This window comes from Lithobates pipiens, unplaced genomic scaffold, assembly GCF_037356315.1.
Source record: "Lithobates pipiens isolate NorthernLeopardFrog02 unplaced genomic scaffold, aLitPip1_a1.2 Scaffold_23, whole genome shotgun sequence".
Classification (NCBI taxonomy): domain Eukaryota; kingdom Metazoa; phylum Chordata; class Amphibia; order Anura; family Ranidae; genus Lithobates; species Lithobates pipiens.
Window position 1 is genome coordinate 319855232 of NW_027507785.1, and position 24901 is coordinate 319880132.

Here is a 24901-nt window from a genome sequence, read left to right on the forward strand (position 1 = left end):
CAAGACCCAGTAAGCCAGAGGATTTTCAGTGGGAAAGATGTCCAAGTCTGACCTTGCCCCTAGGTATTCCTGCACCATGTAAATTAGACGCTGGCGATGGGTGCTGGAACCAATCATACCTTGGGGCTGCGGACTAAAAAATTGTCTGAAAGCATCAGTCAGACGGCCACCTTCTCCACCGCTCCTTCTGACTGATGCCTCAGCAACACGTTGTCCAGGACCAGGAGTTTGTGACCTCCCAGTCTCTGGGAACGCGTTGCACAGAGCTTTCTGCAAGGCCTCCCGGAGATGTCTCATCCTCTGCTCCCTCTGCGATGGCAAGATAAGGTCGGCAACCTTACCCTTGTACCGTGGATCAAGGAGAGTGGCCAGCCAGTAATGGTCCCTCTCCTTGATCCGAAGAATACGAGGATCCTTCCGCAGGCTTTGCAGGATCAGGGAGGCCATGCAGCGTAGGTTAGCTGAGGCATTCGGTCCGGAGTCCTCTGGGTCACTAAGGACAACATGATCCGCAGTTACCTCCTCCCAGCCACGTACAAGTCCACGTGTTTCTTGGGACTGTAAATCATCCCTATAAGACTGCTGCTGCTGATGCTGAGTGCCAGCCTCCACCTCCATGCTGACACAATCATCCTCCTCCTCCTCTTCCTCCTCCTCACCCTCTTCCTGTGTGATGGGTGGCACAGCAGGAACACTGTCTGGATAAAGGGGGCCTTGAGAGGCAAGGAAGTCCTCCTCTTCCTGCCTCTGTTCTGCCTCAAGTGCCCTGTCCATTATTCCACGCAGCGTATGCTCCAAGAGGTGGACAAGAGGTATAGTGTCACTGATGCATGCACTGTCACTGCTCACCATCCTTGTGGCCTCCTCAAACGGTGACAGGACAGTGCATGCATCCCTGATCATGCCCCACTGGCGTGGTGAGAAAAAACCAAGCTCCCCTGACCCTGTCCTGGTGCCGTAGTCGCACAGGTACTCATTGATGGCCCTCTGCTGCGTGTGCAGCCGCTGCAGCATGGCCAATGTTGAGTTCCATCTGGTGGGCATGTCACATATAAGGCGGTTCTTGGGCAGGTTCAACTCCTTTTGGAGCTCAGCCAGCCGAGCACAGGCATTAAATGATCGGCGGAAATGCACACAGACTCTCCTGGCCTGTTTCAGGACATCCTGTAAGCCGGGGTACCTGCCCAAGAACCGCTGCACCACCAGGTTAAGGACGTGAGCTACACAGGGCACATGGGTCAGTTGTCCCTGTCGGAGGGCGGAGAGGAGGTTGGTGCCATTGTCGCAAACCACCATTCCTGGCTTAAGCTGGCGTGGCGTCAACCACCTCTCGGTCTGCCCCTGCAGAGCTGACAAAACATCCGCCCCAGTGTGGCTCCTGTCCCCCAAACAAACCAGCGCAAGCACGGCATGGCATCGTTTTGCCTGCGTACTTGCGTAGCCCCTGCAACGCCTACGGAGCACCGCTGGTTCTGAGGACAGAGCACTGGAAGAGGCCATGGAGGAAGAAGAAGAGGAGGGGGTGGAGGAGAGAGGTGTGTCACAACCAATAGTAGCATTTTGGAGGCGTGGTGGCGGAACAACCTCCAATACTACTGCACCTTGTCCTGCATCCTTCCCAGCAGCCAGAAGAGTGACCCAATGGGCCGTGAAAGACAGGTAACGTCCCTGTCCATGCCTGCTGGACCATGAGTCAGCGGTAATATGCACCTTACCGCTGACCGCCCTGTCCAGCGAGGCAAGGACATTGCCTTCTAGTGATGGCCGAACGGTTCGCCCGGCGGTCGTTTCGCGGCGAATTTCCGACATTCGCGGTCCGCACGTTCGAACGCCTTTTTCCGTCGTTCGCCGCGGCGGACTTACGTGTTTAATGTATACAAGAACTTTAACCTTTGGTGACACGTTTATCATGTGATACAGGACAGCCAATTGAGACATGACAGCACATGGACACTTGTACATTCCCCCTAACCTATAAATACACCCGATCCGGTGGCCATTTTACATTCTTTCTTCTGTTACGATAGGGACAGGTTCCTGTGTGGAGTAGGGAGAGATAAACCACTAGCTATTTGGTACACAAAAGTTCTTTTCAGGACTGGTATAGGTGTTAGGTGTTGATAGGTTTGCTGTGCTGCTGATTCTTGCAGCAGCCTGAGTGTCTTTTGTTAGTTTAGAGAAAGGGAAAGGACGGTGTATGCTACAGGGACAGCCAGATTAGTCTTTCATCATCATCATCATCATCATCATCATTAGCTGTTACTATCAAGGTCCACAAAAGAGCTGTTCCAGTAACCACTAATCGTTCTCTTTTTTTGCCAATTTGTATAGGGACAGGAAGGAAGCAGTGTTGTCAGGCAGTGAGGGTAATTTTAAAGACTTGCTGTTATTATTAGTTCCACAAAGGTTCTTTTCAGGACTGGTATCAGTGGTACAGTAATAGGCTTGTACATGTATAATATTCTTTCTTCCAAATATAGAAAGGATATTATACTTGACTGCTGCCCTTCTGCTGCAGTCTGCTAAACATTCACAACTCACTTGTTCCACAAAAGTTCTTATAAGGACTGGTAACTTGGTATAGGGTGCTACGGTACATAGGCTTGAGTGCGGTACAGTCTGCTGTTCTGTAAGGACCGCTATCGGTCCACAATAGATAGGGTTGACGTGCACCACTGCTGACCGCTCACCTATACTGCAGCAGTCCTTCAGCGGTATAGGGACTGACGTACAGTCTGCTAATCACTAACACACAACCTGCTTGTTCCACAAAAGTTCTTATAAGGACTGGTAACTTGGTATAGGGTGCTACGGTACATAGGCTTGAGTGCGGTACAGTCTGCTGTTCTGTAAGGACCGCTATCGGTCCACAATAGATAGGGTTGACGTGCACCACTGCTGACCGCTGCCCTATACTGCAGCAGTCCTTCAGCGGTATAGGGACTGACGTACAGTCTGCTAAACACTAATACACAACCTGCTTGGTCCACAAAAGTTCTTATAAGGACTGGTAACTTGGTATAGGGTGCTACGGTACATAGGCTTGAGTGCGGTACAGTCTGCTGTTCTGTAAGGACCGCTATCGGTCCACAATAGATAGGGTTGACGTGCACCACTGCTGACCGCTCACCTATACTGCAGCAGTCCTTCAGCGGTATAGGGACTGACGTACAGTCTGCTAATCACTAACACACAACCTGCTTGTTCCACAAAAGTTCTTATAAGGACTGGTAACTTGGTATAGGGTGCTACGGTACATAGGCTTGAGTGCGGTACAGTCTGCTGTTCTGTAAGGACCGCTATCGGTCCACAATAGATAGGGTTGACGTGCACCACTGCTGACCGCTGCCCTATACTGCAGCAGTCCTTCAGCGGTATAGGGACTGACGTACAGTCTGCTAAACACTAATACACAACCTGCTTGGTCCACAAAAGTTCTTATAAGGACTGGTAACTTGGTATAGGGTGCTACGGTACATAGGCTTGAGTGCGGTACAGTCTGCTGTTCTGTAAGGACCGCTATCGGTCCACAATAGATAGGGTTGACGTGCACCACTGCTGACCGCTCACCTATACTGCAGCAGTCCTTCAGCGGTATAGGGACTGACGTACAGTCTGCTAATCACTAACACACAACCTGCTTGTTCCACAAAAGTTCTTATAAGGACTGGTAACTTGGTATAGGGTGCTACGGTACATAGGCTTGAGTGCGGTACAGTCTGCTGTTCTGTAAGGACCGCTATCGGTCCACAATAGATAGGGTTGACGTGCACCACTGCTGACCGCTGCCCTATACTGCAGCAGTCCTTCAGCGGTATAGGGACTGACGTACAGTCTGCTAAACACTAATACACAACCTGCTTGGTCCACAAAAGTTCTTATAAGGACTGGTAACTTGGTATAGGGTGCTACGGTACATAGGCTTGAGTGCGGTACAGTCTGCTGTTCTGTAAGGACCGCTATCGGTCCACAATAGATAGGGTTGACGTGCACCACTGCTGACCGCTCACCTATACTGCAGCAGTCCTTCAGCGGTATAGGGACTGACGTACAGTCTGCTAATCACTAACACACAACCTGCTTGTTCCACAAAAGTTCTTATAAGGACTGGTAACTTGGTATAGGGTGCTACGGTACATAGGCTTGAGTGCGGTACAGTCTGCTGTTCTGTAAGGACCGCTATCGGTCCACAATAGATAGGGTTGACGTGCACCACTGCTGACCGCTGCCCTATACTGCAGCAGTCCTTCAGCGGTATAGGGACTGACGTACAGTCTGCTAATCACTAACACACAACCTGCTTGTTCCACAAAAGTTCTTATAAGGACTGGTAACTTGGTATAGGGTGCTACGGTACATAGGCTTGAGTGCGGTACAGTCTGCTGTTCTGTAAGGACCGCTATCGGTCCACAATAGATAGGGTTGACGTGCACCACTGCTGACCGCTGCCCTATACTGCAGCAGTCCTTCAGCGGTATAGGGACTGACGTACAGTCTGCTAAACACTAATACACAACCTGCTTGGTCCACAAAAGTTCTTATAAGGACTGGTAACTTGGTATAGGGTGCTACGGTACATAGGCTTGAGTGCGGTACAGTCTGCTGTTCTGTAAGGACCGCTATCGGTCCACAATAGATAGGGTTGACGTGCACCACTGCTGACCGCTGCCCTATACTGCAGCAGTCCTTCATCGGTATAGGGACTAAGAGTTTTGTCACAGGGTCATTTAAAAAATGACAGGCAGAGGAAGAGGCAGGCCCTTCCGCAGGGGTGGTAGGGGTAGGGCAGGAGCAACAGGCTTGAGCCAAAGTGGGAAGTTGCAGAAGGTGCGTTCAATTACTTTAAAGGATGCACCAGACTTGGTTGAGTGGCTCGCTCAGCCTTACTCTTCTGCACCCTCCTCATCCTCTCGATCTGCACCCTCTTCTTCACTCTCTGCTATGTGCACCCCCAAAGACACTACCACCAACAACACGACCACCACCACCACCACCACATACCTTCCGCTTGAGTCACTGGAATTATTTTCCGATCCATATCAAGAGGACATTTCTGATGCGCAGCCACTCTTGGTATTGGATCAGGAAGAGGAGGTAGCAACAAGCGCTACTCAGCAGTCTGACGCCAGTACCCAGATCAGCCCAAGGAGGAGGTTGGTCCCCGGTGTTGCTGCCTACTCCGAGATCTCTACTTATAGCGGTGGGGAAGGTGACGTTGATGATGACGTGTCTAGTGATGTCACGTGGGTGCCCACAAGAGAGGAAGAGGAGGGGAGTTCAGAGGGAGATATGGACCAGCAGATAGGGAGGAGAAGCAGCAATGACTTACATTGCACAGCAGGGACAAAGCAGACTGCAAATGTATCAGGAGCGAGTCATCGACCATGTACGGTCACATCTGGCGCTCCCAGGACACCGGCACATGGCTCCGCAGTGTGGGCTTTTTTTAACGTGTCCGCTGCTGACAATAGCGTTGCCATCTGCAATCTTTGCAGTCAACGCGTTAGTCGCGGTAAGCCCAATACTCACCTAGGGACGACCGCCTTAAGAAGGCACATGAGCAGCCATCACCGAGCCCAGTGGGAGCAACGGAACACACAAAGCCACACTGCAGGCTCTCACCGTCCAGCCTCGTCTTCTACTTCTCCTTCTCCTCTCTCCTCACAATTGTCCTCCACTCCACCTTCCATCACGCCAAGCTCACATTTTTCTGCAAAAAGGCAGGCTTCCGTGGGCCTAATGTTTGAGCGTAAAAAAATGATGACGCCGGATAACCCTCTTGCCCAACGGTTGGCGGCTGGCTTGTCAGAACTCATAGCCCGCCAACTACTGCCATATAAACTGGTGGACTCGGAGGCCTTTCGCAAATTTGTGGCCATTGGAACACCACAATGGAAGGTCCCAGGAAGGAAGTATTTCTCAGAGAAGGGCATCCCAGAGCTATATGGCCATGTTCAGCGGCAAGTGAATGTATCTCTGGCACACAGTGTCGGTGCCAAGATACATCTGACCACAGACACGTGGTCTAGCAAACACGGGCAGGGAAGGTATATCAGTTTTACTGCCCACTGGGTGAACCTTCTGACGGCCGTCAAGCATGTAACCCGTGGCACCCGTGTAGATTTGGTTTTACCGCCACGGATTGCATGCAGGCCTGACTCTTCTTCTCCTCCTCCTACTCCATCCTCCTCCCTCTCCTCCTCAGCTGCCTCCTCCTTTTCCGCTGCTAGCGTCTCTTCCACTGCACCGCCCAAGCTCCCCAGAACCTATTCCACATGCCAGGTGAGACGTTGCCATGCCGTGCTGCGTCTGTTGTGCCTGGAAGCAAAGAGCCACACTGGCCCGGCACTCCTTTCAGCTTTGCGTTCACAGGCAGATGAGTGGCTAACACCGCTCAATTTGACAGTTGGTAAAGTGGTGTGTGACAACGGTGCCAATCTGCTTAGCGCATTGAAACAGGGCAAAATCACGCACGTGCCGTGCATGGCACACGTCTTAAACTTGGTCGTGCAGCGATTCCTTGTCAAATACCCTGGGGTCCAGGACATCTTGCGGCAGGCAAGGAAAATCTCGGCCCATTTCAGAAGATCTTACACGGCCATGGCTCGCCTTGCTGACATTCAGCGGCGACACCATCTGCCGGTCAGACGTCTTATTTGCGATTGCCCGACGCGATGGAACTCAACCTTCTATATGCTTGATAGGCTGCTCCAGCAGAAACGTGCAGTTAACGTCTACCTGTATGAACTCTGCGAAAGAAACGGTTCTGGGGAGCTGGGTTTTTTTTCACCGCGCCAGTGGCTGCTCATGCGCGACACATGCAGACTTCTGCGGCCATTTGAGGAGATCACCAAACTGGTCAGTCGCAGCCATGGCGCCATCAGTGACATGGTACCTTATGCCTTCTTTCTGGAGCGTGCATTGCGTCGTGTCATTGATCAGGCTGTGGAGGAGCAGGAGCGGGAAGATGAGGAAGTCGCAATGCTGGATGAATTCCCAGGGGGGGCTACTCTATCTGAGACAAGTCAACAACAGGAGTCTGATGAGGAGTCAGAGGAGGATGGTGCCGGGGCGGATGAGCAGGAGCAAGAAGAGCATGCTTTAAACCTTTCTGGGATCCCTGTTGTGCGAGGATGGGGAGAGGAGAATGAAGAGGACGACATTATCCTGGATGATGAGCAGGAGCCAGGCCACCACACCGCTTCCACTTTAGTGCAAATGGGGGCCTTCATGCTCCAGTGTTTTAATAGGGACCCCCGTATAAAAAGCATGAGGGTCAAGGACCAGTACTGGGTGGCAACGTACTTAGACCCCCGGTACAAACACAAAATGGCGGAAATGTTACCGCCGTCGCAGAGGGCTGTCAGAATGCAGCACTTCCAGGCCTTGCTTCGAGAAATGCTGCATTCTGCTTTTGCGTGCGCTGGCAGAGGAGCAATTCCCACTCCCAGAGAAGGATTTGCGGGTACCAATCCAACAGCGCCTGCAAGAAGAGGCCGGTTTGAAGATGTGTTGGTGACTTCGGATATGAGGTCATTCTTTCAGCCGACCCATCGACAGGTGTCATCCGGATCCAGCATCAGGGAACGCCTAGACCGTCAGGTGTCCGACTACATTGGGTTAACGGCCGATGTGGACGCTCTGAGGAGTGATGAACCCCTAGACTACTGGGTGGGCAGGCTTGACCTCTGGCCAGAGCTTGCCCAATTTGCAATCGAACTGTTGGCTTGCCCCTCATCCAGTGTCCTGTCCGAAAGGACGTTCAGCGCAGCAGGGGGGATTGTGACCGATAAGCGTACTCGCCTAGCTCACCACAGTGTTAACTACCTCACATTTCTAAAAATGAATGAGGCATGGATCTCGGAGGAATTCAACACATGTGATCAGTAGACCATGTATATGTCTATAAACAATTTTTGGAATCAAGCACACAGACCTTCTTAATTCATTTGGCTCACTTCCCTGACCCAAAAAAGCACACCGTACTATATGCCCCTACCCTCCTCTTTGAAGAGGTTGAGCGGTGTCATATTTCTACTGGGGCTGCTTATTATGAGGGGTTCCCACCATCCCTGTGCTGTGCTGACTTCCTCCTGGGTGTTCTTATTATGAGGGGCTCCCACCATCCCTGTGCTGTGCTGACTTCCTCCTGGGGGTTCTTATTATGAGGGGATCACACCATCCCTGTGCTGTGCTGACTTCCTCCTGGGGCTGCTTACGGTGCTGCTGTCAGCGCTGTATGTCACGGAGCTGCTGTCAGCGCTGTATGTCACGGAGCTGCTGTCAGCGCTGTATGTCACGGAGCTGCTGTCAGCGCTGTATGTCACGGAGCTGCTGTCAGCGCTGTATGTCACGGAGCTGCTGTCAGCGCTGTATGTCACGGAGCTGCTGTCAGCGCTGTATGTCACGGAGCTGCTGTCAGCGCTGTATGTCACGGAGCTGCTGTCAGCGCTGTATGTCACGGAGCTGCTGTCAGCGCTGTATGTCACGGAGCTGCTGTCAGCGCTGTATGTCACGGTGCTGCTGTCAGCGCTGTATGTCACGGAGCTGCTGTCAGCGCTGTATGTCACGGAGCTGCTGTCAGTGCTGTATGTCACGGAGCTGCTGTCAGCGCTGTATGTCACGGAGCTGCTGTCAGCGCTGTATGTCACGGAGCTGCTGTCAGCGCTGTATGTCACGGTGCTGCTGTCAGCGCTGTATGTCACGGAGCTGCTGTCAGCGCTGTATGTCACGGAGCTGCTGTCAGCGCTGTATGTCACGGAGCTGCTGTCAGCGCTGTATGTCACGGAGCTGCTGTCAGCGCTGTATGTCACGGAGCTGCTGTCAGCGCTGTATGTCACGGTGCTGATGTCAGTGCTCTGTATTACGGTGCTGCTGTCAGTGCTCTGTATCTCCTGCACCCTCTTGTTTGCCTACCCTGGTCCCTGACCTTCCCTCTCCTCCATTGCCTTCATTAGCTCCATAGTCCTGAATTGTCAGAACAATTTCCCAAATAAAAAAAAAATGCTTGTAGTTATCGATCCCAAATTCACCTCATACATGTATTATGCTATTGTCCAGGTGGTGGGACTACGTGCTACCCCCTAATAATTACCCCGTGGCCGCAAATTCGACCTAAAGGTTTGCGAAATTCGCCTCCCATTGAAGTCAATGGAGCCCGCGGCGAACGGTCGTTTTCGCGAACGTTTGTGTCCGTTCGCGTTTCGCGTTCGCGAAACGTCCCGTCGGAAGTTCGTCCATCACTATTGCCTTCCACATGCCGGTAGAGAGCCGGAATTGCCTTCCGTGAGAAAAAGTGGCGTTTGGGGACCTGCCACTGAGGAACCGCACATTGTACAAACTCACGGAAGGGGGCCGAGTCTACCAACTGAAAAGGCAGCAGTTGAAGTGCTAGCAATTTAGCCAAGCTAGCATTCAACCGCTGGGCATGTGGATGGCTGGGAGTAAATTTCTTCCGCCGCTCCAGTAGCTGGGGCAGGGACATTTGTCTGCTATAATCGGACGTGGATGTACCACTAGCAGAGTTCCCGGAAGCACTTGGCTGTGACACACCTAATTCTACACCTTCATTCCTCTCAGAGCAGGTTTCAGAGAGGACTGAAGGTCTAGTGGGGTTGGAGATGCCAGCTGATGAGGAGCAAGGAGAGGTCCGCTTTGTTCTTTGGTGTGGGTCTTTGAGGTATGCTTGCCAACGAGCTGCATGGCAGGTCAACATATGTCTGGTCAAGCATGTGGTGCCCAAGCGGCTGATGTTTTGGCCACGTGAGATACGCTTGAGACATATGTTGCAAATAGCAGCGGTGCGATCTGATGCACTCATCTCAAAAAAGGCCCACACCAAAGAACTTTTAGAATAACGCGCAGAGGAAGCGCTCTGCGCAGGCGGAGCTCTGCGGTGTGATTCAGTCGGTGTGCTGCCCCTAAGCTGGCCCCCGGAGGGCATCCTGCCTCGTTGGACATGTGCCTCCTCCTCCTCCTCCCTCCTTCCAGGCACCCACGTGGAGTCAGTGCCCTCATCATCCCCTCCCTCTTCATCGCTGTAGCAAACCTGGCAGTATGCTGCAGCTTGTGGAACATGACTGCCAGATTGCTGTCCTTCTTGAGCATCCCCTCTCTCTGCGCTCACGCTACTGCCTTCCTCTAGCTGAGTGTCATCATCAGAGCCCACCAAACACTGGGCATCCTCCTGGAGCATGTACCCAACACTGTGCTCAAAGAGTTCAGGAGACTCCTCAGGAGGACGTGGTGGGTCTAGGGAAGGAGTCACTGATGATGACATTGAGAGGAGGGACGACGATGTGTTGGCAGCTGCTTTTCTACTACCCTGAGACTGGGTGAGAGAGGATGAGGAGGATGAAGAGGGCTTGGTCATCCACTCTACCAAGTCGTTGGCATGTTGCGGTTCAACATGTCCAGCTGCAGAAAAGAAGGACAAGCATGTCCCATGGCCACGTGCTGATGACAATGCACCGCGTCCACGACCAGCACTGTTGTCTCTAGACACAGAGCCTGCTTGCCCTCTTTTATCGGCTCGCGCCTGTCTGCCTCTCCTTGCTGGCCTTCCAGACATGGTAATGGCCTGAAGGGAGTTGGGTAAAACAGTAGTTGGGTAGTTTATATTGTGCTGGAGGCACACAACACCCACTAACTCCTGCAGATGCCTTTTTTATAGAACAGCAGAGTTAAAGGGGTATATACAGATGTATACTGTGCTGTGCTGGAAGCACACACAACTTCCAATAACTCCAGCAGATGTCAATCGGGCCCAAATAGAGAACAGCTATGTAGGTGGATAATAGCGGTATGTACTGGGTACAGAGCAGGCACACAGCACGCACTATCTCCTGAGTGACACTACTGACTGCAAGCTCTATTGTTAAAGATGGACCACTAGCTATATAGGTGAGGTGAATATCACGGTGTATACTGCGGTCAGGGCACGCAGACAATAACAAGAAAACAGCAGAGTTAAAGGGGTATATACAGATGTATACTGTGCTGTGCTGGAGGCACACACAACTTCCAATAACTCCCGCAGATGACAATCGGGCCCAAATAGAGAACAGCTATGTAGGTGTATATAGTGGTATGTACTGGGTACAGAGCACGCAGACAGCACGCACTAACACTACTGACTGCAAGCTCTATTATTAAAGCTAGATCACTAGCTATATAGGTGAGGTGAATATAGTGGTGTATACTGCGGTCAGGGCACAGACAGTAACCACTACACAAGAGCAAAATAGTAAATCAGCCAAAAACGATTGGTGTGTAACTGTGTTGAAGGTACACAGAACACCCACTGCTTTCAGATGCTAACAAACACTACACGAGGCCGCCTGAAAGGCAGCTTTATATAGTGTGGGGCGTGCACTACACAGTCTGAGCTATGATTGGCCACAGGCAGGATGCCTGTGGCCAACCATTGCTCTTCCCGCCACTGGCGCTGCGATTGGCCAAGCATGCGGGGTCACAGTGCATGCTTGGCCAATCGTGAGACAGCAATGCATTGCGCCATCGCAGTGCATTGTGGGCCACACGAATTTTGCCGCGAACGGCCCAAACGTTCGGAATTCGGCGAACGCACGAACGACCGATGTTCGAGTCGAACATGCGTTCGACTCGAACACGAAGCTCATCCCTAGGCATGAATAGTCAGTGTCCAGGCAGAGGTCAAGGCAGGCATCAAGCAAAAATAGTTAGTTTCCAGGCAGTGGTCAAGGTAGGCAGCAGAGAAAAATAATCAGTGTCCAGGCAGAGGTCAAGGCAGACAGGAGAGAAGAAAATCAGTGGCCAGGCAGAGGTTGAAGTTGGGGTCAGGTGGGAATAGTCAGTGTCCAGACAGGGGTCAAGGGAGGCAAAAATAGTGAGAGTCCAGCCAGAGGTCAAGGCAGGCAAGAATAGTCAGTGTCCAGCCAGAGGTCAAGGCAGACAGCAGACAGAGCAAATCTCTCCAATGGAAACACAGAACCTACCACATAGATGACATTTTTATAGCCCCGGGGACTTTCAGAATGGGTTCTTCCAAAGTTTTGCACACTAACACACACACACATAGAGGTCTTGGGCCTCCTTAACTATCATTATGAGTGTACATAGATGTGCTGAAGGTCTCTGCTAGGTCCCGAAGCCCAACACATCTCCACACACATGCGCAACATCATTCTCAACTAGGCAAAAATGGAGTTAGTGCTGCTCTGTGCACAAAAAAAAGACAGTATTAAAAAAAAAAAAAACAATTGTGGAGAAGGAGGGGGCCGGAGCCTTTTGCACATGTTTTTTGTGATGAAGGTCTTCTGTAAGCTGAGAAGCATTTTAAAGCTGGGTTGCCTTACACACCATTAACATAAACAAGCGAAACAGCACTACAACTGCCTCTTCTATCCACAGATCTGGGTGTCGGGTGCTCAGGCAAAACAGTTTTCTATGACCTCCAGCAAAATCCAATCCACAGGAAAAGCCGGCACTCCGATGAAAAAATGGTTATCCTTTATTTCAAAATAGCATGGTATAGCTGATAAAAAAAAACTCCAACGTGTTTCGTCCACCAGGCCTTAATCATAGCTACTATATTTGTTTAAACAACAACTAGGTGATCACATGATCCCAATAAAAACATATAGGCCGCGAAAAAAAGTCACAAGAGCACATTTTTTGTGTGTGCCCATGTGATTTTATTGTGATCATGTGATTGCTTAATTGTTATTTAGAAGAATGTGACATTTATGTAGTAGCCACGATAGCCGAAACGCATTGTAATTTTTTTCAGCTGTGCCATGCTATTTCACAATAAAGCATGACCATTGTTGCTGACATATTCATAGTTAGCAAGGTTGAATAAAGACACCAGTCCATCCAGTTCAACCTGAGTGAGTGTCTATAATTGTCCCTATCCCTGTAGATTGCACACTCACATCGGTCCCTACCCTCAAGGAGCCCACAATACAAGGTCCCCACTCATATACTAGGGCCAATTTTGGACAGAAGCCAATTAACACTACCTGCATGTCTTTGGAGTGTGGGAGGAAACCCACGCAGGCACAGGGAGAACATGCAAACTCCAGACAGGTAGTGTCATGGTTGGGTTTCGAATCAGCGACCTTCTTACTGCTAGGTGAGAGTTCTAACCACTACACCACTGTGCCGGCTTTTCCTGTGAATTGCCTTATAGCCCCATTACATTTTTTATTTCATTTTTTGAATCCATGCCCTAGACGTGTCTCATAGACTCAACCTTGATGGCTCCTACAGGTTGAATGACACCCGGCTTCATTCCACCCACTTCCTAAAGGTGTAGGATGTCATGAACCCGCCCACTGGGGGGGGGGGGGGCGGCATCTCATCGTGGCACACTGCAATCACAGTCCGGGGATGAAGAGAACTTACCGCAATACCATGTAACGTGGCCAAATACAAAAGGGCAAGATCGTCCAAGCCTTTTGATAGAGTTAGTCCCACAATCTGTTGGGAAAAAAAAAAAAAAGAACAAAATAAAATGTACTGAGCCGGAATTCAGGACTAAATGTATGGGCATCTCGGTTATTTTTTGGTGGGTTTTCAGTAGGCGTTGCCCGCGTCTGCAGCGGCCTATACACATGCCTCTATATTTGATCGCTAACAGAAAAATTGCATCATTTATGGTTGGCTATGGCTGGGCCAATGACACCCCTGGGATCCAGAGAGCATCCGATTGCCACTGGGGCTACAGAAGGAGTTTTATAAAATAATATCAAGCTTCATAAGAGTTCTTTTTTTTTTGCCTTCCTCTGGATCAACTGCAGGGTTAATGTATAGCTAAGCCTAAGAACAAAATAATAAACATATTGCTTCTTTCCAAGCCTTTAGCTATGGCAGCTGCCTTAGTTTTCTTTCATACTCAGACCAAGTATGTTTCTGGGCAGCGCAGTGGCTTTGGTAATCAGTTCTGCCCTGCAGCGCTGGAGTCCTTGGTTCAAATTCCGGAAAAGCAGTAGGTTTCCTCCTTGGGTAGATGATGGCCCTAGTATATGTATGTATGTGAGATCAAAGAGCGAAAAAAAAAACAACCCCAAACGGGACTTTTAGGGCTATAGCAAAAAAATGATACCGTAATTGTGAAAATAAACATGGTTATAACCAAAATATGTAAAATCACAAATGTAAACTTTATTAAACAAAGACATAAAACATGGCTGGGGTAATGGTTATTGCATATACAACATACACAACAAAAGTACATGTGACCAATGTTCACAGGATCCTGGTGGTTGTCTCGATACATATACCGAGACCAAACATACACCGAATCGCTCAATGCGTTTCACAAAAATATTCCATCTTCAGGGATATACATTGGTATGAAAAGAAAAAGAATATTTTTCTGAAACCAGCTGTGTTTTTATGTCTATGTTTAACAACGTTTACATTTGTGATTTTACATATCTATCTATCTATATAAATATATACACACACTGTATATACACACGTCTATTTTTACAATTATGGTATCATTTTTCCTATAGGCCAGGGGTCTCCAAACTTTCTAAACAAAGGGCCATTTGCAGACTTTAGAGGGGGCCGGACTGTGGTCAGTGGGAGTCGAAAAGATCCCCACATCAGCGGGAGAAAATAACGCCCCTCTGTTTGTTTCAGTGGGAGTCATTGTGTCATTGTGCCCCATCATTGGTGTCATTGGGCCCTATTGTTGGTGTCATTGATAGAAATCATGCCCCATCATTAGTGTCATTGGGCTCCATTGTTGGGGTCATTGATAGAAATCATGCCCCATCATTAGTGTCATTGGGAGGAACTGTACCCCATCATTGGAGTCATTGGGCCCCATTGTTAGTGTCATTGAGATAAATTGTGCCTCATCATTGGTGTCATTGGGCTCCATTGTTGGTGTCATTGATAGAAATCATGCCCCATCATTAGTGTCATTGGGAGGAACTGTACCCCATCATTGGAGTCATTGGGCCCCATTGTTAGTGGTATTGAGAGAAATCGTGCCCCATCATTGGTGTCATATGGGGCCATCATTGGTGTCATTGGGTCCCACATTGGTGTCATTGGGCCCCATCGTTGGTGTCATTGTGAACAATTGTGCCCCAACATTGGTGTCATTGGGATGAATTGTCCCCCATCACTGATGTCATTGGGCCCCATTGTTGGTGTCATTGAGAGAAACTGTGCCCCATTGTTGGTGTCATTGTGATGAATTTTGCCCCATCATTGGTGTGATTGGGAGGAATTGTGCTTCATTGTTGGTGTCATTGAGAGGAATTGTGCCCCATCATTGGTGTTATTGGGAGAAATTGTGCTTCATCGTTGGTGTTATTGAGGCCCCATCACTGACGTCATTGGCCTAATTGAAAGAAATTGTGCCCCATTGTTGGTGTCTTTAGGATGAATCGTCCCCCATTGTTGGTGACATTGGGATGAATTGTGCCCCATCACTGATGTCATTGGGCCCCATTGTTGGTGTCATTGAGAGAAACTGTGCCCCATTGTTGGTGTCATTGTCATGAATTTTCCCCCATCATTGGTGTAATTGGGAGGAATTGTGCTTCATTGTTGGTGTCATTGAGAGGAATTGTGCCCCATCATTGGTGTTATTGGGAGAAATTGTGCTTCATCGTTGGTGTTATTGAGGCCCCATCACTGACGTCATTGGCCTCATTGAAAGAAATTGTGCCCCATTGTTGGTGTCATTGGGAGGAATCGTCACCCATTGTTGGTGACATTGGGATGACTTGTGCCCCATCACTGATGTCATTGGGCCCCATTGTTGGTGTCATTGAGAGAAACTGTGCCCCATTGTTGGTGTCATTGTCAGGAATTTTCCCTCATCATTGGTGTGATTGGGAGGAATTGTGCTTCATTGTTGGTGTCATTGAGAGGAATTGTGCCCCATCATTGATAGGTGTTAGTGGGAGAAATTGTTCTTCATCGTAGGTGTTATTCAGGCCCCATCACTGATGTCATTGGCCTCATTGTTGGTATCATTGAAAGAAACTGTGCCCCATTGTTGGTGTCATTGGGATGAATCGTCCCCCATTGTTGGTGACATTGGGAGGAATTGTGCCCCATCACTGATGTCATTGGACCCCATTATTGGTGTAATTGAGAGAAACTGTGGCCAATTGTTGGTGTCATTGTGAGGAAGTGTCCCCCATTATTGGTGTGATTGGGAGGAATTGTGACCCATTGTTGGTGTCATTAAGAAGAATTGTGATTTTGACAAAGCACGAATCTTGTGTGAAGTGGGTCAACCCTTTTTTTCTCCCCTGCCTATAATTATCCACTATTTGTTTTTACAAATTTTTACAAAATAAAGCCAATATTTCATTGTGTGGGTGTGCAGCCAATCATCTTTTTGTTTCATAGAAATTGTGCTCCATCGTTGGAATTATTGGGGGGAATTATGCGTCATCGTTGGTGTTATTGAGAGGAATTGTGCCCCATCACTGATGACATTGGCCCCATCATTGGTGTCATTGAGAAAAACGGTGCCCCATTGTTGGTGTCATTGGGAAGAATCGTCCCTCATCATTGGTGTCATTGGGAGGAATCGTACCCCATCATTGGTGTCATTGTGAGGAATTGTCTCCCATCATTGGTGTCATTGTGAGGAATTGTCTCCCAGTGTTGGTGTCATTGTGAGGAATTGCCTCCCATTGTTGGTGTCATTGGGAGGAATTTTCCCCCATCATTGGTGTCATTGTGAGGAATCGTCCCCCATCATTGGTGTCATTGTGAGGAATTGTCTCCTATTATTGGTGTCATTGTAAGGAATCGTCCCCCATCAATGGTGTCATTGTGAGGAATTGTCTCCCATTGTTGGTGTCATTGGGAGGAATTGTCTCCCATCAATGGTGTCATTGTGAGGAATTGTCCCCCATCATTGGTGTCATTGTGAGGAATTGTCTTCCATTGTTGGTGTCATTGTGAGGAATCGTCCCCCATCATTGGTGTCATTGTGAGGAATTGTCTCCCATTGTTGGTGTCATTGTGAGGAATTGTCTCCCATTGTGAGGAATTGTCTCCCATTGTTGGTGTCATTGGGAGGAATTTTCCCCCATCATTGGTGTCATTGTGAGGAATCGTCTCCCATTGTTGCTGTCATTGTGAGGAATTGTCTCCCAGTGTTGGTGTCATTGTGAGGAATTGTCTCCTATTGTTGGTGTCATTGTAAGGAATCGTCCCCCATCAATGGTGTCATTGTGAGGAATTGTCTCCCATTGTTGGTGTCATTGTGAGGAATTGTCTCCCATCGATGGTGTCATTGTGAGGAATCGTCCCCCATCGTTGGTGTCATTGTGAGGAATTGTCTTCCATTGTTGGTGTCATTGTGAGGAATCGTCCCCCATCATTGGTGTCATTGTGAGGAATTGTCTCCCATTGTTGGTGTCATTGTGAGGAATTGTCTCCCATTGTTGGTGTCATTGGGAGGAATTTTTCCCCATCATTGGTGCCATTGTGAGGAATTGCCTCCCATTGTTGGTGTCATTGGGAGGAATTTTCCCCCATCATTGGTGTCATTGTGAGGAATAGTCTCCCATCGTTGGTGTCATTGTGAGGAATTGTCCCCCATCATTGGTGACATTGTGAGGAATTGTCTCCCATTGTTGGTGTCATTGTGAGGAATTGTCTCCCATTGTTGGTGTCATTGTGAGGAATTTTCCCCCATCATTGGTGTCATTGTGAGGAATCGTCTCCCATTGTTGGTGTCATTGTGAGGAATAGTCTCCCATCATTGGTGTCATTGTGAGGAATAGTCTCCCATCATTGGTGCCATTGTGAGGAATTGTCTCCCATTGTTGGTGTCATTGTGAGGAATTGTCTCCCATTGTTGGTGTCATTGTGAGGAATTGTCTCCCATCATTGGTGTCAGTGGATGAAATATTGCCCTAAGGGCCAAATAGAAGCAAGCAAAGGGCCATATCTGGCCCCTTGGGCCGCACTTTGGAGACCACTGCTATAGGCCCTAAAAGTCTCGTTAGGGGTCTTTTTTCCCCTCTTTGCACTGCTGTGGGATGTTGGCCTATTTTTTGCCCCTTGACCTATTCCTCCCTCCCTTTCCAATACTATGTGTGTGAGATACGGCCCTTACACTGTAAGCTCCTCGAGGGCGGGGACTCGTGTGAAAGTACAAATGCAGCCATAACATCCAGGAACTGATAAACTGCAATATATTAAATTATTTTTGGGTCTTAGATACGCTTTAACGTTCCAAGGGTGCAGAGCGTTTAAAGGGGAACTAAACGTTCTCAATCAACATGAATTATTTGTAATCCTTATTCTTCTATCATTAATATACAGGTCCTTCTCAAAAAATTAGCATATTGTGATAAAGTTCATTATTTTCTGTAATGTACTGATAAACATTAGACTTTCATATATTTTAGATTCATTACACACAACTGAAGTAGTTCAAGCCTTTTCTTGTTTTAATATTGATGATTTTGGCATACAGCTCCTGAAAACCCCAAAATCCTATCTCAAAAAATTAGCATATTTCATCCGACCAATAAAAGAAAAGTGTTTTTAATACTAAAAAAGTCAACCTTCAAATAATTATGTTGAGTTATGCACTCAATACTTGGTCGGGAATCCTTTTGCAGAAATGACTGCTTCAATGCGGCGTGGCATGGAGGCAACCAGCCTGTGGCACTGCTGAGGTGTTATGGAGGCCCAGGATGCTTCGATATCGGCCTTAAGCTCATCCAGAGTGTTGGGCCTTGCGTCTCTCAACTTTCTCTTCCCAATATCCCACAGATTCTCTATGGGGTTCAGGTCAGGAGAGTTGGCAGGCCAATTGAGCACAGTAATACCATGGTCAGTAAACCATTTACCAGTGGTTTTGGCACTGTGAGCAGGTGCCAGGTCGTGCTGAAAAATGAAATCTTCATCTCCATAAAGCTTTTCAGCAGATGGAAGCATGAAGTGCTCCAAAATCTCCTGATAGCTAGCTGCATTGACCCTGCCCTTGATAAAACACAGAGGACCAACACCAGCAGCTGACATGGCACCCCAGACCATCACTGACTGTGGGTACTTGACACGGGACCTCAGGCATTTTGGCATTTCCCTCTCCCCAGTCTTCCTCCAGACTCTGGCACCTTGATTTCCGAATGACATGCAAAATTTGCTTTCATCCGAAAAAAGTACTTTGGACCACTGAGCAACAGTCCAGTGCTGCTTCTCTGTAGCCCAGGTCAGGCGCTTCTGCCGCTGTTTCTGGTTCAAAAGTGGCTTGACCTGGGGAATGCGGCACCTGTAGCCCATTTCCTGCACACGCCTGTTCACGGTGGCTCTGGATGTTTCTACTCCAGACTCAGTCCACTGCTTCCGCAGGTCCTCCAAGGTCTGGAATCGGTCCTTCTCCACAATCTTCTTCAGGGTCCGGTCACCTCTTCTCATTGTGCAGCGTTTTCTGCCACACTTTTTCCTTCCCACAGACTTCCCACTGAGGTGCCTTGATACAGCACTCTGGGAACAGCCTATTCCTTCAGAAATTTCTTTCTGTGTCTTACCCTCTTGCTTGAGGGTGTCAATGATGGCCTTCTGGACAGCAGTCAGGTCGGCAGTCTTACCCATGATTGCGGTTTTGAGTAATGAACCAGGCTGGGAGTTTTTAAAAGCCTCAGGAATCTTTTGCAGGTGTTTAGAGTTTATTAGTTGATTCAGATGATTAGGTTAATAGCTTGTTTAGAGAACCTTTTCATGATATGCTAATTTTTTGAGATAGGAATTTTGGGTTTTCAGGAGCTGTATGCCAAAATCTTCAATATTAAAACAAGAAAAGGCTTGAACTACTTCAGTTGTGTGTAATGAATCTAAAATATATGAAAGTCTAATGTTTATCAGTACATTACAGAAAATAATTAACTTTATCACAATATGCAAATTTTTTGAGAAGGACCTGTAGAGATGGGAAGATATATTATATTTACTTGTTTTAAACTTTTTTCCCTACATTTCTTCAGTTACTTACTGATTTCTGGCCAAGGTTAAAATTATGTCATACATCCCATGAGTCTTCAGGTGGGGGGAGGAGCTTTCTCAGCTAAGCACATCCTCCTGCCTGCATGCCTGAACTAAGGGCAGATGGATTCCAGGAAGTAAATGCTACATGACTCATCTACCTACCTCCCAACTTTCTGAGATGGCAATTACCTATTACCAAAAAGGATCCTTTAAAGGAAAATTGTAAAAAAAAAAAAAAATGATTGGTGCTTTTTTTTAACCATTACTATTCCTTTATTTTGGATTTTGGGATTAACAAATGCAGACATTTAGAAATTGGGTGTTAGGTTGAGTACTGGGAAACACTTTTTGATAGATAAATAGTAAATTTTATTAGACCTGTGCACTGACAAAAAATTCATTAGTTTTCATTTCATTCTTTTTTTGCTTTTTTCAGAAATTCGGAAATCCAAAAATTTGGATTTTTACATTTCTGAATTTCCTAATTTTCCGAATTTCGAATTTTTTTATTTCCGAATAACATTTTAGAATTTTCAAATTTCGGAATTTTGAATTTTCAAATTTTGAATTCCAAATTTCTGAATTTTCAAATTTCCGAACTTTCAAATTTTGATTTTCCGAATTTTTGAATTCCAAATTTCGGAATTTTCGGTTTTTTCAAAATTTGAAAAATTTGGAAATTCAAAAATTTGAAAATCTGAAAAAAAGGAAGAAAATCAGTAAAATTCAAAATTATAACTAATAATAACTATTAAATTATAGGTATTGGAATTTCCTTTCAAATTTGGCTGTTTGTGAACGTAATGAATACAATTTTATCTGAAGTTACGAAGTATCTGAAATAACGAATGCCGCATTTAAACAAATGGAATGGAACAAATTAATAATAAATAATAATAAAAAGGTTTTATTATTATTATTGCTATTTATTATTATTAGATCGTTACGTTCCATTCGTTTAGATACGGCATTAGTAATTTCAGATAATTTGTTCAATACGTTCACTAACAGCCAAATTTGAAAGGAAATTCCAATACCTATAATTTGATATTTATTATTAGTTAGTTATTATTTCAGATTTTCGGGTTTTTGAATTTTAAGATTTTCAGTCTTTTGAATGTTCAGATTTTCATTCTTATTGTTTGGTTTTCAAATTTCAAAACTCTAATTTTCGAATTATAAATTTTCGAATTTCCGAAATTTTGAATTTCCGAAACCTTCAGATTTTTTAAATTTTCCACTTTTCGATTTTCCGAAATTCTAACATTTTGAAATTCTGAATTCCCAATTTCCGAATTGCAAATTTCAGAAAATTTTGAATTTACACATTTCGAATTTCTGAATTTCAGTATCTCCGAAATTCCAGATTTCCGGATTTACAAACTTTTGAAAATTCTGAAATTTGAAATTTCGGAAATGTGAAATTTCCGAAATTTTAAAATTCGGAATTTCGGAAATTGGAAATTCCGGAAATTCGGAAAACTGCAAAATTTCGTAAATTGCAAAATTTCGTAAATTCGTAAATTCAAATTTTGTCAAAATTCATAAAAAACGAGTTTGGAACTAAAAGAATTGCACACGTCTATATTTTATATACAACTATACAGATCGGACCAAAATAAGGGACACATGAGGAGGAAAGAGGGACTTTTTTTTCCAAATAAGGGACAGCCCCTTGAAAACAGGGACAGTTGGGAGCTATGGTCATCTGCCCTTACTCAAGATGGCCGCAGCTAGATCTGATAGAGGAGTGTTTTTCAAAGTGATTTTCCAAAAAAAAAAAAAGCATGGACTCATGGATGGATGGGGAAGTTTGCAATGAATATTTAAAATTAATTAAATTTTGTTTTCAGTTTGTCGTTCTCAGATACAGTTTAGTTCCACTTTAATGTATTTTTTGTGTTTGGGTTGAACTTGATGGGCGCGTCTTTTTTTTTTTTTTTTTTGCAACCTGGCTAACTAATGTGACTACATTACCATTTCCATATTTAGAGGACACAATCGTTGGATGATGATGGATGGGAGCGATGGAATAAAGAGCCCTTTAAACAATGGCTCTCCTTTGAAGATCACCAGGAGCATGCCACCAACATGCCAATATGGATTCACTATCTGTGGGCTATGTGGGGGAGGGGGGGGTTCCTTGTACCCTTTGCCTTTTTTTTTTTTGTAAAATCTTTTTTATTGAGTTTTTCATTGGCATACAGACTACCCACGTCTTGACTCCATCTTTACAGCAATAGTTACAGAGAGACCTGCTTTGTGATTGGGTGATGCCATTTGCACCGGGTGCCATGCAACCCAAGACCATCCCTGGTAACCACCCGGGTACCAATTGTGTTACAATGTTGCAGCTATCTTCTTACCATCCCCTTCAGGGTGACGTCAGCGAGAGGTGACCTGTTCCCATGAAAGTCCGGCCATACGTGCAAGTCGGCTCCCAGGATCCTCTCTGGTCGGGACGCCCTCATCTGGTCCAGGTGGCGGTTTAAATATGCGTACACGTGCTGGCCGCTGCGAGAAAAAAAAAACAGCGTGAACATTAGACTTCATACGGCGCAGTGTAAACATTTGTACATCTGTGAGAAGGATGGAAAACATAACAAGGTCAATCAGACGATTCTGTGCGTCTGACTTATTTTCCACAGCCATTAAATGAACGCCGGCGACTGCAATTAGCCATCGGAAGGTCGGGGGGGGGGGGGGGTGGGGGGCGAGAGGAGGGAAAAGGGGGATCAGGGAGAGGCAAAAATAATTATCTTATGTAAACTTTGTCTGCTGCTCCCAACAAATGGTAATATTGCCATTAGGGGATCAATAATCGTATTACAGCTTTTTTTGGATTTATATGTAAATAAATGTTTTTTAACTTAGAAACTTCACCCATTTGGTTTAAAATTACAAATAGCAGCTACAAATACTGTACTTTCCATTCCGAGGAGTCCAGTTCTGTATTCCTGCAACCGGTTCTTCCCATCACTGAGAGTCCCCAGTGCTGCCATGCCGAATTTGAGAGCTGCGACTTGCCGGCTTCCAACTGCACACGCATGGCACAGTGAGACCGGTCCCGCAGCCTCCTGGAACATGCAATGTGCCCCCGGGAGGCTGCAGGCTCATGTGGATATCATTCTCCCATGCTGCCATCTTTGATTTGAGAACTGGCTCTGACTTCCACTATCCGGCTGCACATGCATGGCACAATGAGACCGTTCCCGCAGCCTCCTGGAACATGTGACGCATCCCAGGAGGCTGCGGGCTCATATGGATATCATTCTCCCATGCTGCCATCTTCGATTTGAGAACTGGCTCTGACTTCCATGCTTCCCGCTGCACACGCATGGCACAGTGAGACAGGTCCCGCAGCCTTCTGGAACATGCAATGTGCCCCAGGAGGCTGCAGGCTCATGTGGATATCATTCTCCCATGCTGCCATCTTTGATTTGAGAACTGGCTCTGACTTCCACTATCCGGCTGCACATGCATGGCACAATGAGACCGTTCCCGCAGCCTCCTGGAACATGTGACGCATCCCAGGAGGCTGCGGGCTCATATGGATATCATTCTCCCATGCTGCCATCTTCGATTTGAGAACTGGCTCTGACTTCCATGCTTCCCGCTGCACACGCATGGCACAGTGAGACAGGTCCCGCAGCCTTCTGGGACACGTCACATGTTCCAGGAGGCTGCGGGCTCATTTGATTATCATTCTCCCGTGCTGCCATCTTCGATTTGAGAACTGGCTCTGACTTCCACGCTTCCCGCTGCATACGCATGGCACAGTGAGACCGGTCTTGCAACCTCCTGGAACACATGATGTGTCCCAAGAGGCTGCGGGCTCATGTGGATATCATTCTCCCGCGCTGCCATTTTCGATTTGAGAACTGGCTCTGACTTCCACGCTTCCCGCTGCACACGCATGGCACAGTGAGACCGGTCCTGCAACCTCCTGGAACAGAGGCTGCGGTCTCATGTGGATATCATTCTCCCGCGCTGCCATCTTCGATTTGAGAACTGGCTCTGACTTCCTCGCTTCCCGCTGCACATGCATAGCACAGTGAGACTGGTCCTGCAGCCTCCTGGAACATGTGGCGTGTCTCAGGAGGCTGCAGCGAGGGGAAAGAAAACAAGACAAGGACAACACCACCTAAGTGCAATATAGATTCCACATTTATTAAAATCTGCAGCTGTGGGCTGACGTGGAACCCAATCTCCAGTGCCGCTATCTTGGATTTGAGAGCTGGCTTTGACTTCCTGCTGCACATGGGTGGCACAGTAAGACTGGTCCTGCAGCCTCCTGGAACATGTAACGTGTTCCAGGAGGCTGTGGGCTCATGTGGATATCATTCCCCTGGGCTGCCATCTTCGAGAATTGGCTCTGACTTCCCCACTTCCTGCTGCATGTGGGTGGCTTAATGAGACTGGTCCTGCAACCACCTGGAACATGTGACGTATCCCAGGAGGCTGTGGGCTCACGTGGACATCATTTGCCCATGCTGCTATCTTGGATTTGAGAGCTGGTTTTGACTTTCTGGCTTTCTGCTGCACATGGGTGGCACAGTAAGACTGGTCCTGCAACCTCCTGGAATATGGGATGTGTCCCAGGAAGGCTGCAAGGTCATGTGGACATCATTAGCCCATGCCGCCATCTTGGATTTGAGAGCTGACTTCGACTTTCCAGCTCCCTGCTGCACATGGGTACTGCACATGGATGGCATAATGAGAGTGGTCCTGCAGCCTCTGGGAACATGTGATGTGTCCCAGGAGGCTGCTGGTTCATGTGGACATCATTTGCCCATGCTGTCATCTTGGATTTGAGAGCTGGCTTTGACTTTCTGGCTTCCTGCTGCACATGGGTGGCACAGTAAGACTGGTCCTGCATTCTTCTGGAACATGTGATGTGTCCCAGGAGGCTGCAGGCCCATGTGGATATCAT

At 47.4% G+C, this 24901-nt stretch overlaps 1 protein-coding gene across 4 annotated transcripts in view; it reads right to left on the reverse strand.

The window, feature by feature from the left end:
- Positions 1 to 24901, reverse strand: part of FGGY (FGGY carbohydrate kinase domain containing) — a 381065-nt gene that overhangs the window by 79121 nt on the left and 277043 nt on the right. For 3 of the 4 annotated variants that reach the window (XM_077450606.1, XM_077450604.1, XM_077450603.1), the window contains exons 11-12: positions 22335 to 22482; positions 13387 to 13461 (exon numbers count right to left, since the gene is read on the reverse strand). In XM_077450606.1, coding sequence (XP_077306732.1) covers positions 13387 to 13461; positions 22335 to 22482 — 223 coding nt within the window. The remainder of the gene's footprint in view (positions 1 to 13386; positions 13462 to 22334; positions 22483 to 24901) is intronic. The other variant, XM_077450605.1, reaches the window with a different exon arrangement.